Below are 19,661 nucleotides of genomic sequence, written 5' to 3' on the forward strand. Positions count from 1 at the left end.
GTTTAGTTCAAATAGACGTTTTTTGATTGTTAGGATCCCATATGAAAATAGATGAAAACAAATGAATTATAAATTTTCATGTGCCTTTTTGCAAATCAATTACTTCGCGACTTAGCCATTTGAAAATTATTTTTTCTTTGACAAAAAAGATAGTGTCAAATTGATCATTGTATTTTGATATATAAGACAAATTGATTATCAAACTTTAAAATGAACAAAATAAGCTATTGAGTTTTTATAAACAAGGCCATATTAACTCACCATAAATTGTGTCCAATAGTGTTAAGATGAAAACTCGATAGTTGACTAATATACTTTCATTTATAAAAACTTAACGACTTATTTTGTCCATTTTAAAGTCCAGTAACTCGTTTAACACTTTGTTATATATTCAATTTTATTTCCAAATAATCAAGTGAGGCATACCAATGGGTTCTTACAATTTTTTTTAAATATTATAGTTTTTTAAATAGTTTAACAAAATATTATATTTTTAAAGTATTTAACAAATTATTACACTTCTCCTTGTCTAATATATCACATTGGAAGCCATGTCTTTTGGAGAATCAAATTTACTATTAAGAGTAGCGATATATAATAAAACACATTATTCTCAATAACAAGTTTTGATTTTTTTTTAATTTATCTTTTTTGACTTTACCCATCAACTTATTACACATATTTCTCAAGTAAATTTTTTTAATTTCCTCAAACTCGTTACTAGGAGTTGTGCCTTGTATCTTGCTACTCTAATAGCTCTTAAAAACTTACCTAATTATTGAGAGATAAGTGTAGAAAAATATTATGTAAATACAAAAACTATGACAAATTAAATTTGTTACTAAGAATAATTTCAAGTAACGAGCTTGACTAAATAGAACATGTGTTCTAATGTGGCATGTTATTTGAAAAGAGTGTAATAATTTATTAAATCATTTAAAAAGTATAATATTTTATTAAATTATTTATAAAATTATAATATTTATTTATCTACTTAGAATCAAAATTAAGTTTGGAAATAAAGAAATTGATAATAAAAATAATAAAGTGGCATTTTTGTGCTAATGTTTTGGTTTTTATTTCTGAGTAGTGGGCCCTTCTTCTAATGATTAATAACATTTATTTTGTTAATATAATTGTTGTGATATTCTGCTGAATATTTTCTTAGGGAGTTTGGGCTGCAACTGCAAATTGGGCCCATGATGTGACCCGAATAGATTTCCCAAATTGGGCCGGCTGAATTGACCAAAAAGCCCACGGGTCATGCTTATCCCACTTCCGTTGTAAGCACTGATTGATTGGCACTCGCATTGCTCAGCAGCGCCGATCGCAGTGCTCTGAAACTGAAGCATGTCGTCCATGGCGTCGATGGTTCGTCGTAAACTTCATCACCGGCCGGCCGTTCTCCACTTCAGGTTCTTCTGTGCAGCGCCGGCGAAGGAGCGGAATGATCGAAGGATAAAGAAAATACTGGTGGCGAACAGGGGGGAAATAGCGTGCAGAATCATGAGGACGGCCAAAAGGTTGGGGATTCGAACCGTCGCCGTGTACAGCGACGCGGATAGGCTCAGCCTTCACGTGAAATCGGCCGACCAAGCCGTTCGCATCGGTCCGCCTCCGGCTCGATTGAGTTATCTCAACGCCGCCTCCATCATTGAAGCTGCAGGTCGTACTGGCGCTCAGGTAAATTGGTTCCCTAACTGGCTGGATTATTTTTCTCTCTTCAATTCTCTTAACAGAGTCTTTTTTTTTTTTGGTTTCATTTTCTCTGCATTCTCTATACATGTTTGGAAAAATGAAATGGGAAATTATTATAGTTTGATATTTATGCTCTAAGGGATTGCTTGCTTCCTGACAATTTCTTTAAGCAGCAATAACCATTTGAGAAGATTCTTCCGCTTCGTAGCAAGCGTAATTAACTGTGCTAGGTTCAATTTCTCAACCTCTCTTGTAGGCTTTGAATTCCTTTTGACATAGTAAGAATGTTGCTTCTACTACACTCTTATCGATGGTCCATCTTCTCTGGTAATTGAGTCGATGTGAGCTTGATGAGTCTTGTACAAATCTACTCCAGTGTAGTTTTTTGGACCTCCAGGTGGAGTTATACTGGAATTAGGAAAATGCTATTGGTACACCTATTTTGTACATCTTGGACCATATAAGGGGGTATTATGATAAAAATACCCCTCATGAGGCACATAGAAGCGCGTGAAGCGCAGGGTATTTTGATCATAATACCTCCTTATGTAGCCCAATATGTACAAAATAGATGTACATCTAGCATGATTCCTGAAATTATAACTGTACACATCTAGGTGTGTGTTTTGTATCCTTTTTGATAAGTCAGCTCATTATTCCAAGGAAAATGTTGATTCTACTAGAACTCTTGTCAAAGAAATCACCACAACAAGGATATGACAATGGCTGTTTTGAATTAGTAAGTATTTTGATAGGATATTTTATATTTATTACAAAGTGATAGAAACCAAGCCTGAATCATTATTGGGATATATATATATATATATATTTTAATGAAAGCTTTCTGCTAGTTATTAGGATATAAATTTTTTTGTCACTATTGTTCTTGTTGTATGTTGGCTTTAGTTCTGTCTTATTTTTGTTGTTGGCTCCATTTTTTCTTATGTCTCATAAAATAATGCGTTTCTTCTAAGTCTAACTGATGGTTGAGCCATGCACGGTTGCTTTCCCAAAACAAGCAAGTATATGGAAAGAGAAACACCTCGAGAGTCCTGTATAGAAGAATGAGATTGAGTCATGAATACTTGTTCCCCATATGAAGATTCACACACATTGGAAGTATACCTGCAGGTTCACCACATTATATGATTATTTGGGCCTTTATTAAGAGTGCATCTTGCTCTTATCTTAAAAATTATGAATTGTTCCAGTAGGACCATTTTGGTTGGATATTCATTGCAGGGGAAGAAGATCTGCATTTGGGAATGAACTATTTCCTGCACCAAATGCAAAAGTTGATTGATGGTCATCCTATTTTCATTTTGATTATGGAAATTGGCCTACCATACTTGTCATCAAATGATAACCAAATGTCGGTGCAGAAGAGCAATTTGTTTCCAATAAAACATATTTGACCAGTGAGGCTTCTGGTGAAACTATTTTGATCTTTGATTAATTTAATAATTCTCAATATGATTCTCAGTGCTCAGTGTACTTCTATGGTTCGATCTAAATTAAATTGTGGAAGCGGATTCTGTTTTTTAAACTAAATAAATGAATTAACTGTTGTGGCATGAATGTTTTGTTGTAGAATTCTCTGTATGTTTTCATTTTTGTGTTATTCTATGTTGAGCTTTTTTTTGTTGCAAGGTAGATGGTTGAATGATAATATTTTGGCACATGCAAGGACATGGTTTCAGAGTGGAAATCTTTATTTGATAATTAGGCTATCCACCCAGGCTATGGTTTCTTATCAGAAAGTGCCGACTTTGCTCAACTTTGTGAAGATGAGGGTTTTACATTTATTGGGCCTCCAGCATCTGCTATCAGGGACATGGGTGACAAAAGGTACATGCTGATGAATTTTTTCCCTTCTGATCTTTTTTCTGTGTTGTGCTCTCTCTCTTATAATGATAATATTGGTAATATGTTCCTAATGTGCCTTTTAGTGCATCAAAGAGGATAATGGGTGCAGCAGGTGTGCCACTTGTGCCTGGATACCATGATGATAATCAAGATATTGACCTTATGAAGGCTGAAGCAGACAAGATTGGGTATCCTATTTTGATAAAGCCAACTCATGGAGGGGGAGGGAAGGTGCATTCATTATTCAGTTTCATCTGAATGTAATTCTTATATTATCATGATTATTGGCTAGTTGTTCTTTGGCGCCCTTGAATTATTTAGACTTCAGAGTTTCATGCCGTACATTCTGTGTTATAGTCAGCTGCTCTTATGCAACCTGGTGCATTCAAATTTCCTCTGTTCAGTTCAACTTTACGTAACTTGGTTTCAATCTTTAATAGCCTTGATTAGAATAGGTCATACCAGGAGTGCCCTTTATCTGAATATCGGTATGTTTAAGATAAAGTTCTCACTGAAACATATGTGGGATGTCTTTTTGTCATCAGGGCATGAGAATTGTGCAAAGTCCGAATGAATTTGTTGACTCTTTCTTGGGAGCAAAACGTGAGGCTGCTGCTTCTTTTGGCATAGATACAATTTTACTAGAGAAATATATCACGCGGCCAAGGCACATAGAAGTGCAGGTGCTCTTGTTACACCACTCCTTTGATTTGATATTCACCATATAAAGTAACATTTTCCAAAGAAATTCAGTCTGTACTACCAACTCATTCTCTATTTTTATTGGTTGGTTTTGGTACTGTAGATGTTGCTTTGCTATTTTGTTTAATGTGAATATCACTACAAGAAGCAGATTGTCTATTAGGGATAACCTGATTTATTTAGTTTTTTCTCAATTATCTTAATGTGATAGGTATTTGGTGATAAACATGGCAACATCATACATTTATATGAGAGAGACTGCAGTGTGCAGAGAAGATACCAGAAAATAATTGAAGAAGCTCCAGCTGTATGCAACTCACTTTATAAATTCAGTTTAGTCTCTTGTTATAGATGACTAAACTTTGACAGAACTGCTGTTGGTGCAGCCAAATGTCCTGAATGAGTTCCGCTCTCATGTTGGTCAAGCTGCTGTGTCTGCAGCTAAGGTCTGAATCAGCATTCTTGGGAGGGCTATAAAGTGTCTGTCTTAATCTCTTACATCTATGAACTGATTAATGGAATTAATTTTGCTATAGATGATTGTTCTCCAGATTCTGGACATTTTCTTTATGCTAAGTGTGCCTCTTTTGATCTGATAAGTTCTCTTCTTTTCCCATTATTTAAGGCCTGCTATTGTGTTTGGAATTATGAACCCAGAGTGTTGTACGTGTTGTTTATTTGTTCAGGGGGGAGGGTTAGAGATTAGAAGCATATCTCATGACACACTTACCTTACATTAAAGCCCAAATCAAATGTTTGTTGAAGAAAACTTGATGAATACAGCTTAAACAATTTCATGCTTTATACCTGATGCTATCATGAGCTGATTCTCATTTGAACCCAGCCCCACTGTTGTCAATGTCTTGTCTCTGATGCATTGGATTAGGATCTGACTGCAGTATGTTGGTAAGAAAAAGTTTGTCTCTGGTTGTTACTATTTGATCTTCTGGAGTACTCTTATAGCTTTTGATACTACTCTCTAGTTGTATTTTCTCCATGTACTTTCAATTTTAACATTTTTGTTTATTAATAGAAAAGTATTCTACTCATTCTACAGCAGTGGCAGATGTCTGTTCCTTGAATTGGAGCTATGTGCTGTTAAGAATTTTTGGCATCTTATATGTTTATATCTTGTGATACTATATGTGCCATTTGCCAAATTTTGCCAAGATTTTCTTTGTCCATTTTACTGATTGGCCCTTCTTGTGGGGTCAGGCATGCATTTCTTAAGGGTTTATATATTCTTGTTCTGTTCTTTTGTTTCTGTAAACCAGGAAACTTGTTTTCGCTTCCTTTCCAAGAGAATTTGAAGTGGGTATGATCTTTCATTTACTGCTTATTTTAGGTGTTTCTATTGTTTTGGTACATGGAAACACCTGGAACCTCGTAGCAATAGTTATCAGAATATATAAAACAATTTCACGTGCCTATCATTGTTTTTACTCCCCGCCCAAAGTTTAGGAAATGAAAACATGAAGTAAATGCCAAACCAAAAATCTGTAAATCTTAATACTTGTAGAACTCAATCTTTATCTATATGTTAGTTCATTAATCTGTTATAGTTTCTTTTGTAGCTTACTTTGGGCAAATTCAGTATTGATATTTGGAATCTGCCAACTATTTTCACTAATGTGGTAGTTTGTTTCTGATTTCTAAAGGCAGTTGGTTATCATAATGCTGGCACTGTGGAATTTATAGTTGATACTTCCTCGGGACAATTTTATTTCATGGAGATGAACACCCGTCTTCAGGTGCTTGTCTGTATCCTCTCTTTATTTTTTGCAAGTATTGCAGAAACCAAACATGATGTGTGTTTGTGTGTGTATATGTATATATACACTTGTTCATTGGCAGGTTGAGCATCCTGTGACTGAGATGATTATAGGGCAAGATCTTGTGGAGTGGCAAATACGTGTTGCAAATGGAGAACCTCTTCCCATGAGCCAATCACAAGTGCCCTTGTCAGGTTAATTTTTCCAATCTTTTTATTGTTTCCACGTGCCATGCTGTGTGTGTTTCTTCAAATTGGTGTGTTTTTATTTAGCATACATCTTCTCTTGGCTGGTCACTGATCATAAGGACAGGGAATTGATAGATTTCACATTCCTTTTATTTCCTTGATTTACGAAGGAGGAAAAAGAAATAGTTTAGGCACTACTCATGTATATGTTGTGATTTTTGTGTTCCTTGTATGGTATATTGGTGATGCTAGTTAAAATCTCTCAATTTGATTACAGGTCATGCTTTTGAAGCCCGTATATACGCTGAAAATGTCCCAAAAGGATTTCTTCCTGCAACTGGAGTTCTTCATCATTATCATCCTGTTCCGATGTCATCAACAGGTACTATTGTATCAGTATCGCACACTTCACTGCTTTTGCAGAATGCACTCTCAGTACTTCTATGGTGCATCCATTATCACCTATGTAAATCTCAGTTAATCAGATCATTAGTCCAATGTAAAAAAATAAAAGAAAAGAAAAATGAATATGTCTAGGATGTACACTATGTAATAATTCTAATCACCTTGCATTATGTACCTCATTGGGCTAGTAATTATGCCTTAGCTGTTCTAATATTGTAGGTAATATATTTAATATTGTAGAATATGTTTTTGTGATGGACCAGCCAACTTCCTTTTAGGTGTCAAGAATGTTTACATCTGGCCCTTGAGGTGCATTTCTTTTCTCTTATGTCTACTCAACATCTTTTCACAGTTCGTGTGGAAACTGGAGTTCAACAAGGGGACACTGTAAGCATGCATTATGATCCTATGATAGCTAAGCTTGTAGTATGGGGAGAAAATCGAGCTGCAGCATTAGTTAAACTGAAAGACTGCCTGTCAAAGTTCCAGGTATGGGCTACACCAGACACTATATTCAGTTTAGATACTTGTGTTTCTATTGTCTACTTGTAAATCTGCATAAAAACAATGGAAGGCAGTGATAGAAAGTATAAATATAGAGTTAAGGGATGGTATAGTTTGTGATCTCTTTTCTTAGGGATAGCCAATTGAAAGGGTGTGTGTTTGTATGCGTGCTATATATTGTTGTTGTGTTGTTGTTAGTATAAATAGATACAAGATCTTGTGGACTCTATTTGGTTCCTTTAATGGATATATTACTTCCATTTGACTGGTGCTACAAGATCTTGGATTTTCCCATTGCATGTATAGTTGTCAATTCTAAATTGTTTATGCAGGTTGCAGGTCTGCCAACCAATATCAATTTTCTATTAAGACTTGCTAACCATCAGGCATTTGAAAATGGTGAAGTAGAAACCCATTTTATTGAGCACTTTCGAGATGACTTGTTTGTTGATCAAAGCAACCCAGTATTTGCAGAAGATGCACTTAGGGCTGCCAAACTCAGTGCATCAATTGTGGCTGCATGTAAATGTGAAAAGGAACACGGAGCTTTGAAGGAAAGGCCCCCTGGTATATTAACGGCTCAAAGCTCTCCCTGTGATATGTATAATTAAGTTCCCTCACTTTGTCTATCCATTTGTGTAGGGGGCCTCTCAGTATGGTATGATCATCCCCCTTTCAGAGTTCATTATCTTGCCAGGCGTATGATGGAACTTGAGTGGGTTAATGAATATGATATTAGTGGTTCAAAGCTTTTGAGACTTTCCATCATTTATCAACCAGATGGGAACTATCTAATTGAGGTACTTAATGTGAACACCCCCCCCCCCCCAAAAAAAAAAAAAAAAAAAAATCCTGGACTTGGACTAATTTTACTATTTTAACTCAAAAGTAATTTTTTTTTTTTTAATGAATACCTTACTTTTACAAGTGTTCAAATCATCTGAAATCTGCCATTTCCATTAGTTAAATGCCATGGTAGACAAATTCTGGATGGAAGTTGATGATATGATATAATTGTAACGCTTATAGAGGTATAAGGCATTGATTGGAAAAAAATTATTATTGGTTGAAATAATAAAATAGGCAAAGTTGAGGATTTTTCCCCATTATTTACACTTATATAAGTAACATGCGATCTATGTTGATCAAAATAAAAAACAAACAAAATCTTTTGTCAAAATTTCTCTAGAATCTCAAGAAAATCCTTTCTTTTGGGTTTATAAACCTAATGAATGAATCCATGCAGGAGACAAAAAACGAGATTTTAGCTTGGAGTGTGACAGTGATTTCTTATCTGTAAATGTACCATAATGATGGCTGAATATTTTCTTTCCCACTCTTTGTTGTTCCACAAATGTTTCATGTGCTTAATTATCTACAATTTTGTTCACGTCCAGATTGAAGGCAATAGTTCATCAGGTTTGGAAGTCAAATCAGCACACTTGGGTGACCACATTTTTAGAGTTGAGGCTGATGGTATAAGCATGGATGTTAATTTAACTGTTTATTGCAAGGTAAACTCCATTTGTCTGCATTTTTCCCTTCATCAACTATTCATGGGACAATATGTTTGCATTAATATGATTTACTCTCTCTCTCTCTCACTCACACACACACGGAATCCTTGTGCCAATGTTTATTTATTTTTTATTTGCTTATTGTTCCCTGTTCAATGCTTGAAGCTACACCGAGGGAATGCATAAACTCTTTATTTACTTCTATATCAATATGAATCAAACATGAAATCTAGATTAGTAGATTACAAGGTCTGCATAGAGAAAGTGCTTTCTAATAGCAAATGCCTTTAGATGCTTATTAGGTGCATCTAGAATGCACAAAACGATTTGCACCAGAGCACTTTGAATGGTGACTAAACTAAAGCACCATCTGTAGTCAGTGTGATAAAAATTACCATAGGTGCAGTTTGAAGATTGCCAAAAGGTTTGCACCCGAGGACTTCAAAAGGTGACTAAACTAAATCACAATTTGTAGAGGGCATATTATCAACAATAGTAGTAATACATTTTTTCTTCTTTAGTCTTTTCATAGTATTTGAATTTTAAACTTTCTTATTTGGAAGTATATTAAGATGTGATGTACCCTTCTTTTAGGTAACTAAGTAACACTTCTAATATGTACATTTCAAGTATAAACATATGATGTGCTTGAATTAAATAACACATCAATTAACTTGGATACCCTTGGGCTACCCAAACTCTTCACACTGACAAGGTGGTTTTTAGTGCATGGACTTGCTTGGAGATCACATTTAATGTGGTTGGCATGAATGAGATCCATTAGTAAATGTATGAGTGGAGGGGTTCTCTATTGTACTTCTTACAAGTCATGCAAAAGTAGAATACTTTTTTTTTTTGCATTAAGTGTCTGCAACAGGATATCTGAACTATTGTCTAACACACCAGTGTATTGGTACTAGAACTTTCATCTTTTTCGGTGGGATTGTTGGTAAATAATGTGGCATTTTTTTGTTTGTGGTTGTAACCATGTGTAGCATCTTCATCCAAAGCCAACTTATTTATTATCCTTGGACACACATGGTAAGATACATGCTATGTTTCCAATTCTCAATTTCTTTAGGGCATGTTATCCAATAATCACGCTGCTTTATGAAACACCATCAAGTTATTGTAAGTTAATACAGAGTTAACATGATGCTTCTGTAGCACATAGCAGAATATATACATATATAGTTGTCTGCCATGTTAAGAATGTCTGGTTTTGCTATTATAGGACCAACATGAGCATATACATGTGTGGTATGGTTCACACCATTATCACTTCAAACAAAAAAAGGGACTTGAGGTATCTGATGATGATGAAATCCAACACAAGCCAACTTTTGAGACATCATCCCACCCTCCTGGCACTGTGATTGCACCTATGGCTGGTTTAGTGGTTAAAATCCTGGTAAAGAATGGGGCAAAGGTTGAAGAAGGGCAGCCCATATTAGTCTTAGAAGCAATGAAGATGGAGGTCTGTACTTAGGCTGGCCCTACTTCTAGCGTGTTCAATATCTGAAAGTTGAGAAGTTATTTTCTTCATTTTAACTTCTCTTGTTTCTTTGTGTAATAGCATGTTGTGAAGGCATCAACTGCTGGGTGTATTCATGGGCTTCAAGTTGTGGCAGGCCAGCAGGTTGCTGATGGTAGTGTTCTCTTCTGTGTCAAGGTCAGACTTTTGCACGTCCATTCTCGTGTGCTTGAAATTTATTGTTTATATATTGGTGTTATCTCCCAAAAAAACATGAAGTGTGATTGCATAAGTAGAAAATCATGGCACGGATGGTAAAGATTGTCCTTGCTTATAAATTCTGGTCCTTGGTTTTATTTCCTTATGGTTCATGTTTGTTTAATGCTCCAGTACACTTGGTCGGTTCCATTATCAATGAGTGATATATTTAATCTGAACTGTTGTTGTTGAGATACAACAATCAAAACTTGCTTGTCCTAGGAAAGCTCAGGAGAGGTCTGGCAGAACTTGGTGAGAAGATAGAGTGAGGCCTGTGCTGGTGAATGGTGCCGGAAAGAGTCTGAAGCCGCTCGGGGAATAGCTCGATCTATTGTCTGGGAGAGCAAAGGCGCGTGCAGGGCAAGGCTCAATCCATTGTCCAGGAGAGTGAAAGTAAGGCCTTGGAAGTTACCCTGAGGAAGCCACTTGGAAGGGTCTTCGGCTTTGGTCCTGAAGGTAAGGCTTCGAGAGAGTTAGGAGTGTCTCCGGGAGGTGCTTTAAGGCTCAAAAGGGGCTTCTAGAAGAGTCTTTGTTGTCTAGGAGAGTTGATTGGTATCCAGAAGGGTTGCTGGGTCTTCGGATCTGCAGAACAAAAGTGGTTAGAAAGCACATGGGGATTTCTCCCACGTAGGCCATCTGATGCCTAAGTCAGAAGTCGTCGTCATGAAGAAGATGAGATGTGGATGGGTTGTAATGCATACAGGTGCGGGCTTTGGAAGGGTTGATGGGTTCAGAGCCTTGGAAGGGGGGTTCAAGTAAATCTGGTATGTTTAGATCTGGTCTAGGTCTGGGTCTTTGGGGTTTGGATCTGGATCCCAAAGGTGCGGGACCAAGGCGTATTTATAGCTATCAAAGGACTAGGACACGTGGCACACATGTATGAAGAGGTGTTGTAGGACCCTTCGGGTGAGAGGACACGAGTCTTCGGATGCCTTGGGTTAGGATTGGAAGGCTGGAAGAACTCCCCCCCCCCCGCGAAGATTATCTTCAAAGGATGGAGGCCTCGAAAGGGCTAGCCAAGTTATTTTTAGAATAACCCAGGTTAGACTTATGGGAGAGAAGTCTCTTGAAGGCTTCTGAGGATGCCTTATTAGGTATACTACCAACAGATGCGCATCAACCCTTTGGGGAAGCAAGTCCTCGAAGGGTCTTCGGCTAGGTCTTTGGGGAAGGTTATCCCGAAGATCCTTCCGAAAGCTACCCTTCTGGATAGGTTCGTTGCCTCCGAGGGAACTCCCCTTCCGAAGGGTCCCCCCTGGGGATTATGCTTCAACAATGGCTCCTTACTCTTACCTTTGACTGAAAGTTAAAGGGAAGAGTTCATGGATGTAGAGGGTGGAGCTTTCCCAAAGACATTTGAGTTTAATTTTTTGGAGATACATACATTTCCTGAAGGGATGTGTAAATTTGGAACATGAACATACCTTGTCTTCGTAAAATGTGTTCAGATAGACCAAACTAACAAGTTTGAGAAAATTCTGGAGCTGACTGGAAGTTAAATCAGCTGGAAGTGAAAGGACCAAAATTATTGGTCACCACTAAATTTATAATTCCTAGTCATAGATTACCAATGTCCTCAGTCATATTGGCCTTGCTTTTCTTGTAGACGCAACAATGGTATTGACAATGCTACTTCACTTCCAGAATTATCGTGGTTGTGAATTGCAAGTGACAGTGGCCAATGTACTTTAAATTTTCGCATCATCAATCTTTGAAATGAGAGGGTTCGTACTACTGTTTCTAGTACATTAAACCATAGTCATAGTTGGTCATTGTGAATTTAACAGATTGGAGAAATATTTTAAGACCGCTCAAATAGTTATAAATTATTTTGGTGTGAACAAGCCATATATCTAAGCAACAACATTAACTAGTTGATTAATTCTGACCAATGGTATCAAAGACGAATAGTTTGTTGTTTAGAACTTGCAGACAATGTGCACATGCATATTGGAACGCCTCGGCATTGTTTGGTTAAAGTTTATGCTGAATCATTTTCTCTTGTTGACCAGGATGACTGAAAGTGGTGGCAACTAGGTCTTGCTAGGGACCAGCTCAGTATGAATTAATTTGTGGCTCTGTATGAATTCGTGCGGTAAAGATTGGGAGCCTTCTCAGTGGTAATTGCACAGAGGCCGTGAAAAGTGGTTGCATCCGGAGACGATTTCTTTCTTGAACATTTTGAGTATGTAACATAATAATGTTGGGAGACCATTCTTGATTTAGGATAGGAAAGAAGGATAAAAATCGGAAATTCCTTTATTCCTGTCTGTCTGTCCGTCCGTCCTACTCTACTCGCTAATTTGTTGTAAGAAGACATTTTAACATTGTATGGATCCGCATCCGCATCCACATATTCATAATTCATATGATGCTCGTTGCGTCATCAACGAATTGATTGATTTGCCCAAATTCTCTATGCGTTCAGACTTGGTGCAGGGCAGAGCATGGGATGCCTTGCATCAGTTCTCCCATTCCAATCCAAGCCAAGCCAAGCCAAGCGAAGATGCTGGACATATGCCAGGTGGTGGATAAATTGGACAGTTGAGCCCTGCTGTTCTTAGCCTCGCGATTCACGAATGGAATAAACCATAGGTCAGTCCGCAAAATCAACTAGATTGCTTTATATTTATTATTACGTTGTATTTGTGCGAAAGATGAAACGTTTCTGTTGTTCTCAGCAGGGGGACGCAGCAGCTGGGGCCTTGGCAATGCCGCGGTTTGTAAGTTTCTCACTGACGGTTCGCGGCCGCCAGGGCCAACGGCCGCTCTCTTTGTAGAATTAAATTGTATTTAGTATTGCGCGCTCTGTTTCTTGTTGGCCGACGACTAAAAGAACATGCGACATTAGAAAGGTAAAAACTAACGTAGCAGCAAAATCATAGTTATTAAAATTAGATCAACTATCCAACTGGTTAGGGTTATGTTCTGTCTGTTGGTTTAATATCTTAAAAATTTTAAAATGACAAAAGCATGAATAATGCTTAAATTTCATAGTTGCACAGTAATTAGAAACACACAAAGTTAGTAAAAGTTTAGAGATTTTAAGAAGATGAATTGAGACTCCTTTTAAATCACAAAAGATAGGTTTAAATTAAACGGAAACTAATACGTTCGTTTGGTCCTTGAACCGAACGGGCTGGGGGCTGCGACTGGGAGTGGTTCTTTTAAGCAATAAAATCAAATAAATCACTAAGACTAATTTATTCACATCCAAATTATTTTTCTACAAAATTGGAATGGAGATAGGATTTGGTATAATGATAAAATAAATTTATTTATTTGAATTTAGAGGTCTAAAATTATAAAAAGAGCATTTCTAAAGTCATAACAATTTAACTAGGCTTTAAAAATGATATTTACTTATATAATAGAAGGGTAATGTTATTGTTAGATAGTAATAAATATTTAAATATTAAAAACTAAATAGAATATAAAATAATAATAATAATTAACAATAGGCATAGAATCGAATGGAATGGATAGAGGATATGCGTGAGTTTAATATAAATAAATCGCGGCATAGGGATTGTATTTGGACCTCGATCACAACGCGGGCTTAATTCAAACACCCAACTCGGCCCAATGCCGTGGTTATAAAATCCACATTAATAAAGTATAAATTATTTAATTTTATTAATCTTATTTTTTAAAAATATAAAAATTCAGCCACAATTTCCAAAAATTACCTAATAAATCTTTATTTAAAAGATTTTATTTTATTTTCATCTTTAACTAAACTTATTAAACTTATTAAACTATCAGTCCAAACCAAAGCACAAAGCACAAAGTACTTTGGTTTATACCCTTCCTTTTGTGGATAAGCACGGAATTCAAAAGCTTATAGAAGCGCAAAAACGGGGCTCCTCAGCTCAAAACGATCTCCAGCTGATGCCTGATGTGTAAATAAATCCATCGATAAGGATTAGGCTTAGGATTTGGGTTGTTTTTGTTCGATTCCAAGAATGTTGAAAGCATCGTAGGACGGCTGGCTATTTTAGGCCACTCGTGCCCCTCTTTCTCTCTCTCTCTCTCTCGCCAATTTCCATCCTCTAGAAATCGGGACAGTGATGTCTTTACCCAATTTATGTCCACCACCAGCACCAAGGTCTTCTTTTTCGTCTCCGACCAACGGATGATCATGATGTGATATACTCTTCAGTCTTCACCTTCAATAAGCTTTTGAATTTTCCATCCTCTCTCCCCCTCTCTCTCCAAAGTCCAGACAACCCCCCCCTCCCACCCCCATAAAGATTTGATTTTTATTTTTTCCCCCTTATTTTAGGACTTGAATCGTATCTTTGGAGTTGGGCTCTTCACTCCCGATTCTTTTTATTGTTCATTTTAGAAAAATTCAAAATATTCTTTCCAAGCCTTGTTAGGTAAGGATTGAAATCATAATACGGGTTCATCTTGAATTATTTGAGTTGGGCTTCACTTCTCCAGAATCTTGAAATCATTCAGAACTTTATATATATATATATATATAGATAGATAGATAGATAGATAGATAGAGAGAGAGAGAGAGAGAGAGAGAGTGAGAGAGAGATTCCCTTTTCGAGTCTGCAAAGATGGATTTGAAGAGTGGCGAGGAGGAGCGTTTTGACAGGTCTCGTGATGCAGCAGAGGGGGCCTTGGGGCAGAGGGAAAAGGATGCGGGTTGTGTTGGCAGCAAAGACGTGTTTTTCAGAGCAGATAAGATTGATTTGAAGAGCTGGGATGTTCAATTGGAGAAACACTTGAGTCGGGTTTGGTCCAGGGATAGGGAAGCCCAGACCAAGAAAGAAGAGTGGGAAATTGATGTTGCTAAATTGGATATCAGGAATGTTATAGCTCATGGCACATACGGCACCGTATACCGCGGTGCTTATGATGGCCAAGACGTTGCAGGTTAGCAATAAGTTCATATTTCTTTCTGGGTAGTCACTCTGGTTAAATCTGTTCCCTCCTTGCATATGAAGGAATGATGTTTATGTGTTCAGTGTTCAGTATCTTGGTTTCTACTTGCGAGCCTGTCAATTTGCATATTCTGGTCTGTTCTATGATTCTGGTTTTGATTTCTTAAACTGGTTTTCTTATTTGTGGGGAGCATTGAATTTATATGTATTCCCTATTGATCTTAAGAATTTCGTCTGTGTTTGGGATTACTGCCATTGCGAGATCCATCCTTGCTCCTCGTGTCATTGATTTCGGCAGAGGAGATAAATTACAGGTCGAGACTTTATCTCATTGTGCAAGGCAAGAAATCAAACCCACGACCAACTGGTGTGGATTGTTGTTTGTTTCTGCCTTCTTTTCAGTATGTCCATGAAAACAGTCTTTCTTCTTAACCGGAATGGTTGTGGTTGATGTTTATTTCTTGTTTGAATTACACAAATCACATATATCATCAACCTGTTATTTGAACGAGAAGCAAATCAGAACGTAATGTTGCAAGAGCTATGGGTGGCAAAGAGGAAAGGGATGTAAATCATCTGTATTTTAAATACAACTAATGGCCTTTTACTAGTGTCGACGTTCGGAATTGGTCGACTGTGGTTCGTTAGCTCGCATTGAAAAAATGAACACCAAATGCAAAAAGAAGAAACAAATAGAACAAATAATAAGTTGCACATAGAAAAGTTTTTACGTGGTTCGACCAGAATGATGCCTAGTTTACAACTGTTCTGTAGTTATTTCGGCAGAGTAACAATATATTATTGCTCACCTCCACATAATGGTTTTTGACCCTTATTTATAGTGTGGGGCGTTTACAATTTTCATAAAATCGAAAATAGGAGGATAATATCATAAAGATAATATTTCCTTATTAGCTCCATAAAATTGGGAATAGATTCCGCATTATCAGGGATTTGGTTTGCTTTAAATCAGAAAGATTGACTTTTTCTCTAACCGCTTCCGATAAATTCACCATCTCTTCGTGACGCGAGCTGAGTAGCCTGGCGGCGTGTCTTGCAACTTAAGACTTTCCGTGATCTGACCCAATCGAAGCGACCTACGACCTCGCCATGATGTCTTCAACCCGGGACTTACTGGGCTTTTAAGAGATTGGGTCGATCCTCTGGACTGTTTTCGGCCCATAAAAAGCGATCTGTAAAATACCCATAACAACTACCATGTCTTTCAATCTGATTGGTCTGTGAATTGTGATACTTGACAGTAATCTTCGAATTATTAATATTTATGAGGATGTATGAGTCTGACTGTGATGCTACTTAATTTGTCCAATACGATGTATACAATTCATTGTTTTCTTTCTTTATTAAATATAAAGATGCATAATGCTAATTGAAGAAATTTGCTCGGCTTAATTCTTGCAGATTAAGTCTGTAAACTTCAGTTCTTGCATATTATAACCTAATCTTCAATACTCTCACTACTATACGTTCCTAATTTATAGTGAAGGTATTGGATTGGGGGGAGGATGGTATTGCCACAGCTGCTGAAACCGCTAATCTTCGGGCCTCGTTTCAGCAAGAGGTGGCTGTTTGGCATAAGCTTGACCATCCAAATGTTACCAAGGTAAATGTTCTTTTCTTTTGTCATCTTGTCCTCTTCCTCATGAATATGAAACCTGGTCATTCTATGCTGCAATACCACTTTAAGACTTCCCATCAAGTTCTCTCTTTGCCCAAGTACACATGATATAATGCTAATGGCATATCTGATATAATTTCATTTACTAATCTCTATAGATGATACTTGAATTGTTTACCTTCTGAGATGGTTCCCTGTTTCCCGGACTGTGTGACACAATTTGTCTTATCTCCAATGGAGCTAAAAATTTGGACATTCATGCTATTCTTTTTCTGTTGCAGTTTATTGGAGCTTCTATGGGAGTATCAAATCTTAGGATCCCTTCCAACGACACTTCAAGTGATGTGCATAATTCATTTCCCTTAAGAGCTTGTTGTGTTGTTGTCGAGTACCTTCCAGGTGGAACACTAAAGAAATACTTGATCAGGAATTGTAGAAAGAAACTTGCCTTTAAGGTTGTGATTCAACTGGCGTTAGACCTTTCTAGAGGGTGAGGGTTAACTTCTCTAACGATTGTCCTGAAGTTATTAAGATCTGTATGTGTTTATGGTTGGTTTACACTTACCAGTGCCCTTTCTTATTTTGCAGATTGAGCTATCTCCATTTGAAGAAGATTGTACATCGTGATGTTAAAACAGAAAATATGTTACTAGATATTCATAGAAATCTGAAAATTGCTGACTTTGGCGTTGCACGAGTTGAAGCTCAGAATCCCAGAGATATGACTGGGGAAACCGGTACCCTGGGGTACATGGCTCCAGAGGTACCTTAAACATTGTTAGTCCTTCTGTAAATCAAATTTCACAATGGGGAGAGGCAAGTGGATGATGAAAGTACCAAAGTAATCTCAGTTATCCTCTCTAGATTCTTTTGGCACTTCTGCATTCTTGGTCCACTTGGTAATGCAGTTATGAGAGAAGGCGGTCCCCCCACACCCTTTCTCGAGCTGTCATTTTGCCTCTCCCCTGGAGCAGGAAGCTATCTAACATGCCAAAATTTGTAGGTCCTCGATGGCAAGCCATACAATAGGAAATGCGATGTCTACAGTTTTGGAATATGCTTGTGGGAAATCTATTGCTGTGACATGCCTTACCCCGATCTTAGCTTTGCTGATGTGTCTTCTGCAGTCGTTCGACAGGTTTGTCTGTTCTATACATGCAAAATAAGGTTTCAAGCATGTTGGTATCATGCCCTTAAGTTGAAAGTGTCCCAGGTCAATCCTTGTGTGCCTATGCAATAGAGGTGGTTTTGTTTTCGCTTAGATCTATGAAATGCCTGGAGTTTCCTTTTTTGCTGGTTTCATAAACAGACTATACCTTACGCAGTTCCATTTTTGAATTGGCTTTGATAGAATCTGCGACCCGATATCCCGAAATGTTGCCCTAGTTCCCTGGCAAGCATCATGAGGAAATGCTGGGATGCAAACCCAGAAAAACGACCAGAAATGGATGAAGTTGTCAGATTGTTGGAAGCCGTAGACACAAGCAAAGGAGGCGGCATGATACCTGATGGCCAGTCTCATGGCTGCTTCTGTTTCAGCAAGCCTCGGGGTCCATGATTATTCTTACCCATTTCTTTCTTCTCTTTTTTCGGGTTTCTAGCCATATTTAGTTCTTTAGAAGTATATCTATCTGTTTCTGTTAGTAGCCATTAATGTTATCAAGCAGTTGTTCACCAATGAACTGCTCTTCCCATATCAATTTATGTACAATGTACTTACTCAATAGGGTTATGAAGGGCTACAATTTTATCACTTGAATGCTTCTTAACCAAAGAAAAGGCCAGGTTTCATTAGCATTATATCTGCCCAATCCTCCTTATTATTCTTCTTCCTCCTCTATGCATTTTTTTAGTTTAGCATGCCGGCCCAATCACTCTCACAACACGAGTCGGCATGCAACACTTCATATTAAACCAAACCTCTTTAGTGCTGAGTAAACCTTCTCCTTTTAAGAGTTTAGACCCCACAAGTTAGTTACTTTAGTAAGAGAAAAAGTTTCCAAATAGAGATGCTTCTCCGGAGATGTTTTTCTTTGATAGAAATGGAACGAGGACAAAATGAGAAGGACATAGATATATACTCTATGACCTTTCATCATTAATGCATTTCTTCAACTACTACATTTATAAAGAATAATTTAAAATATAATAAAAGATAAAATAATTAAAAGACAAAAAGAACTATTTAAAAATAAAATAATAATTATAGAACATTCTATAATATGCTCAAATAATCTTAACTGTACAAATATTACCGTGTAATAATAACTTATAGTTCAATTTATGTGCTTTGATTTTTAATATTTTGAATTATTATGTTTTATATATTTCGAAACACATTTTGCAAGATTGATATATTTTTTAATTAATGAAATAGTTAAAAACTTAATATTTTTAATGACAATTCAAAAGCCTTTCATTTCTAAACATTTTTTTTTAAAATGAGTAAGAAAACATTTCTAAATTAGTGAAAGTAAGATAATTTTGGTATATAATATCTATATAATGTATATTTTATTATATGTAATATATTATTATCTACTAGATATAAAATAAATAAAAATATGTAATATATCGTATATAATTATATACACATAATATAATATATTAATACTATGTAATAACATAACGTGAAATATTATATACAATAATATATATCATATTTCATATACAATGTATTATTATGTATAAGACATATTAAGAGGTAGAGTGAATCCAAATCTAAATTGGAGAATCAAAA

At 36.7% G+C, this 19,661-nt stretch overlaps 3 protein-coding genes across 8 annotated transcripts in view; 2 read left to right on the forward strand and 1 right to left on the reverse strand.

The window, feature by feature from the left end:
* The window catches only part of LOC127786488 (autophagy-related protein 9), a gene marked incomplete in the record, with an annotated part of 1,007,132 nt that overhangs the window by 867,908 nt on the left and 119,563 nt on the right, over positions 1–19,661 (reverse strand).
* On the forward strand, positions 1,290–13,229 carry LOC127786491 (methylcrotonoyl-CoA carboxylase subunit alpha, mitochondrial). Of its 6 annotated transcripts, none has more exons than XM_052313924.1 (17): positions 1,290–1,683; positions 3,425–3,546; positions 3,648–3,795; positions 4,110–4,247; positions 4,478–4,573; positions 4,653–4,712; positions 5,925–6,017; positions 6,121–6,232; positions 6,504–6,608; positions 6,984–7,120; positions 7,468–7,702; positions 7,778–7,935; positions 8,533–8,649; positions 9,887–10,129; positions 10,229–10,324; positions 12,813–12,979; positions 13,066–13,229. In XM_052313924.1, exons 1-16 carry the CDS (start codon positions 1,351–1,353, stop codon positions 12,930–12,932), a joined length of 2,313 nt encoding a protein of 770 aa, XP_052169884.1. In that variant the 5' UTR covers positions 1,290–1,350; the 3' UTR covers positions 12,933–12,979; positions 13,066–13,229. The 6 variants fall into 6 exon arrangements, with proteins under 6 accessions (XP_052169884.1, XP_052169883.1, XP_052169885.1 ...); XM_052313923.1 differs by having other exon boundaries at positions 13,069–13,229; XM_052313927.1 differs by having other exon boundaries at positions 1,535–1,683; positions 3,386–3,546; positions 13,069–13,228.
* LOC127786530 (serine/threonine-protein kinase STY13-like) lies at positions 14,290–18,676 on the forward strand. Its single transcript, XM_052313997.1, has 6 exons — positions 14,290–15,274; positions 16,785–16,906; positions 17,203–17,411; positions 17,510–17,684; positions 17,925–18,059; positions 18,273–18,676. Exons 1-6 carry the CDS (start codon positions 14,956–14,958, stop codon positions 18,477–18,479), a joined length of 1,167 nt encoding a protein of 388 aa, XP_052169957.1. The 5' UTR covers positions 14,290–14,955; the 3' UTR covers positions 18,480–18,676.

This window comes from Diospyros lotus, chromosome 12 (assembly GCF_014633365.1).
Source record: "Diospyros lotus cultivar Yz01 chromosome 12, ASM1463336v1, whole genome shotgun sequence".
In the NCBI taxonomy this organism is placed as follows: Eukaryota; Viridiplantae; Streptophyta; class Magnoliopsida; order Ericales; family Ebenaceae; genus Diospyros; species Diospyros lotus.

Coding starts and splice junctions, on each gene's coding strand:
- LOC127786491 (XM_052313924.1), top strand. CDS start 1,351: ATGTCGTCCATGGCGTCGATGGTTCGTCGTAAACTTCATCACCGGCCG. Junction 6,018..6,120: donor AGATGAACACCCGTCTTCAG/GTGCTTGTCTGT, acceptor GTTCATTGGCAG/GTTGAGCATCCTGTGACTGA. Junction 10,325..12,812: donor GTGTTCTCTTCTGTGTCAAG/GTCAGACTTTTG, acceptor CTATGCGTTCAG/ACTTGGTGCAGGGCAGAGCA.
- LOC127786530 (XM_052313997.1), top strand. CDS start 14,956: ATGGATTTGAAGAGTGGCGAGGAGGAGCGTTTTGACAGGTCTCGTGAT. Junction 15,275..16,784: donor TGATGGCCAAGACGTTGCAG/GTTAGCAATAAG, acceptor CCTAATTTATAG/TGAAGGTATTGGATTGGGGG. Junction 18,060..18,272: donor CTTCTGCAGTCGTTCGACAG/GTTTGTCTGTTC, acceptor TGGCTTTGATAG/AATCTGCGACCCGATATCCC.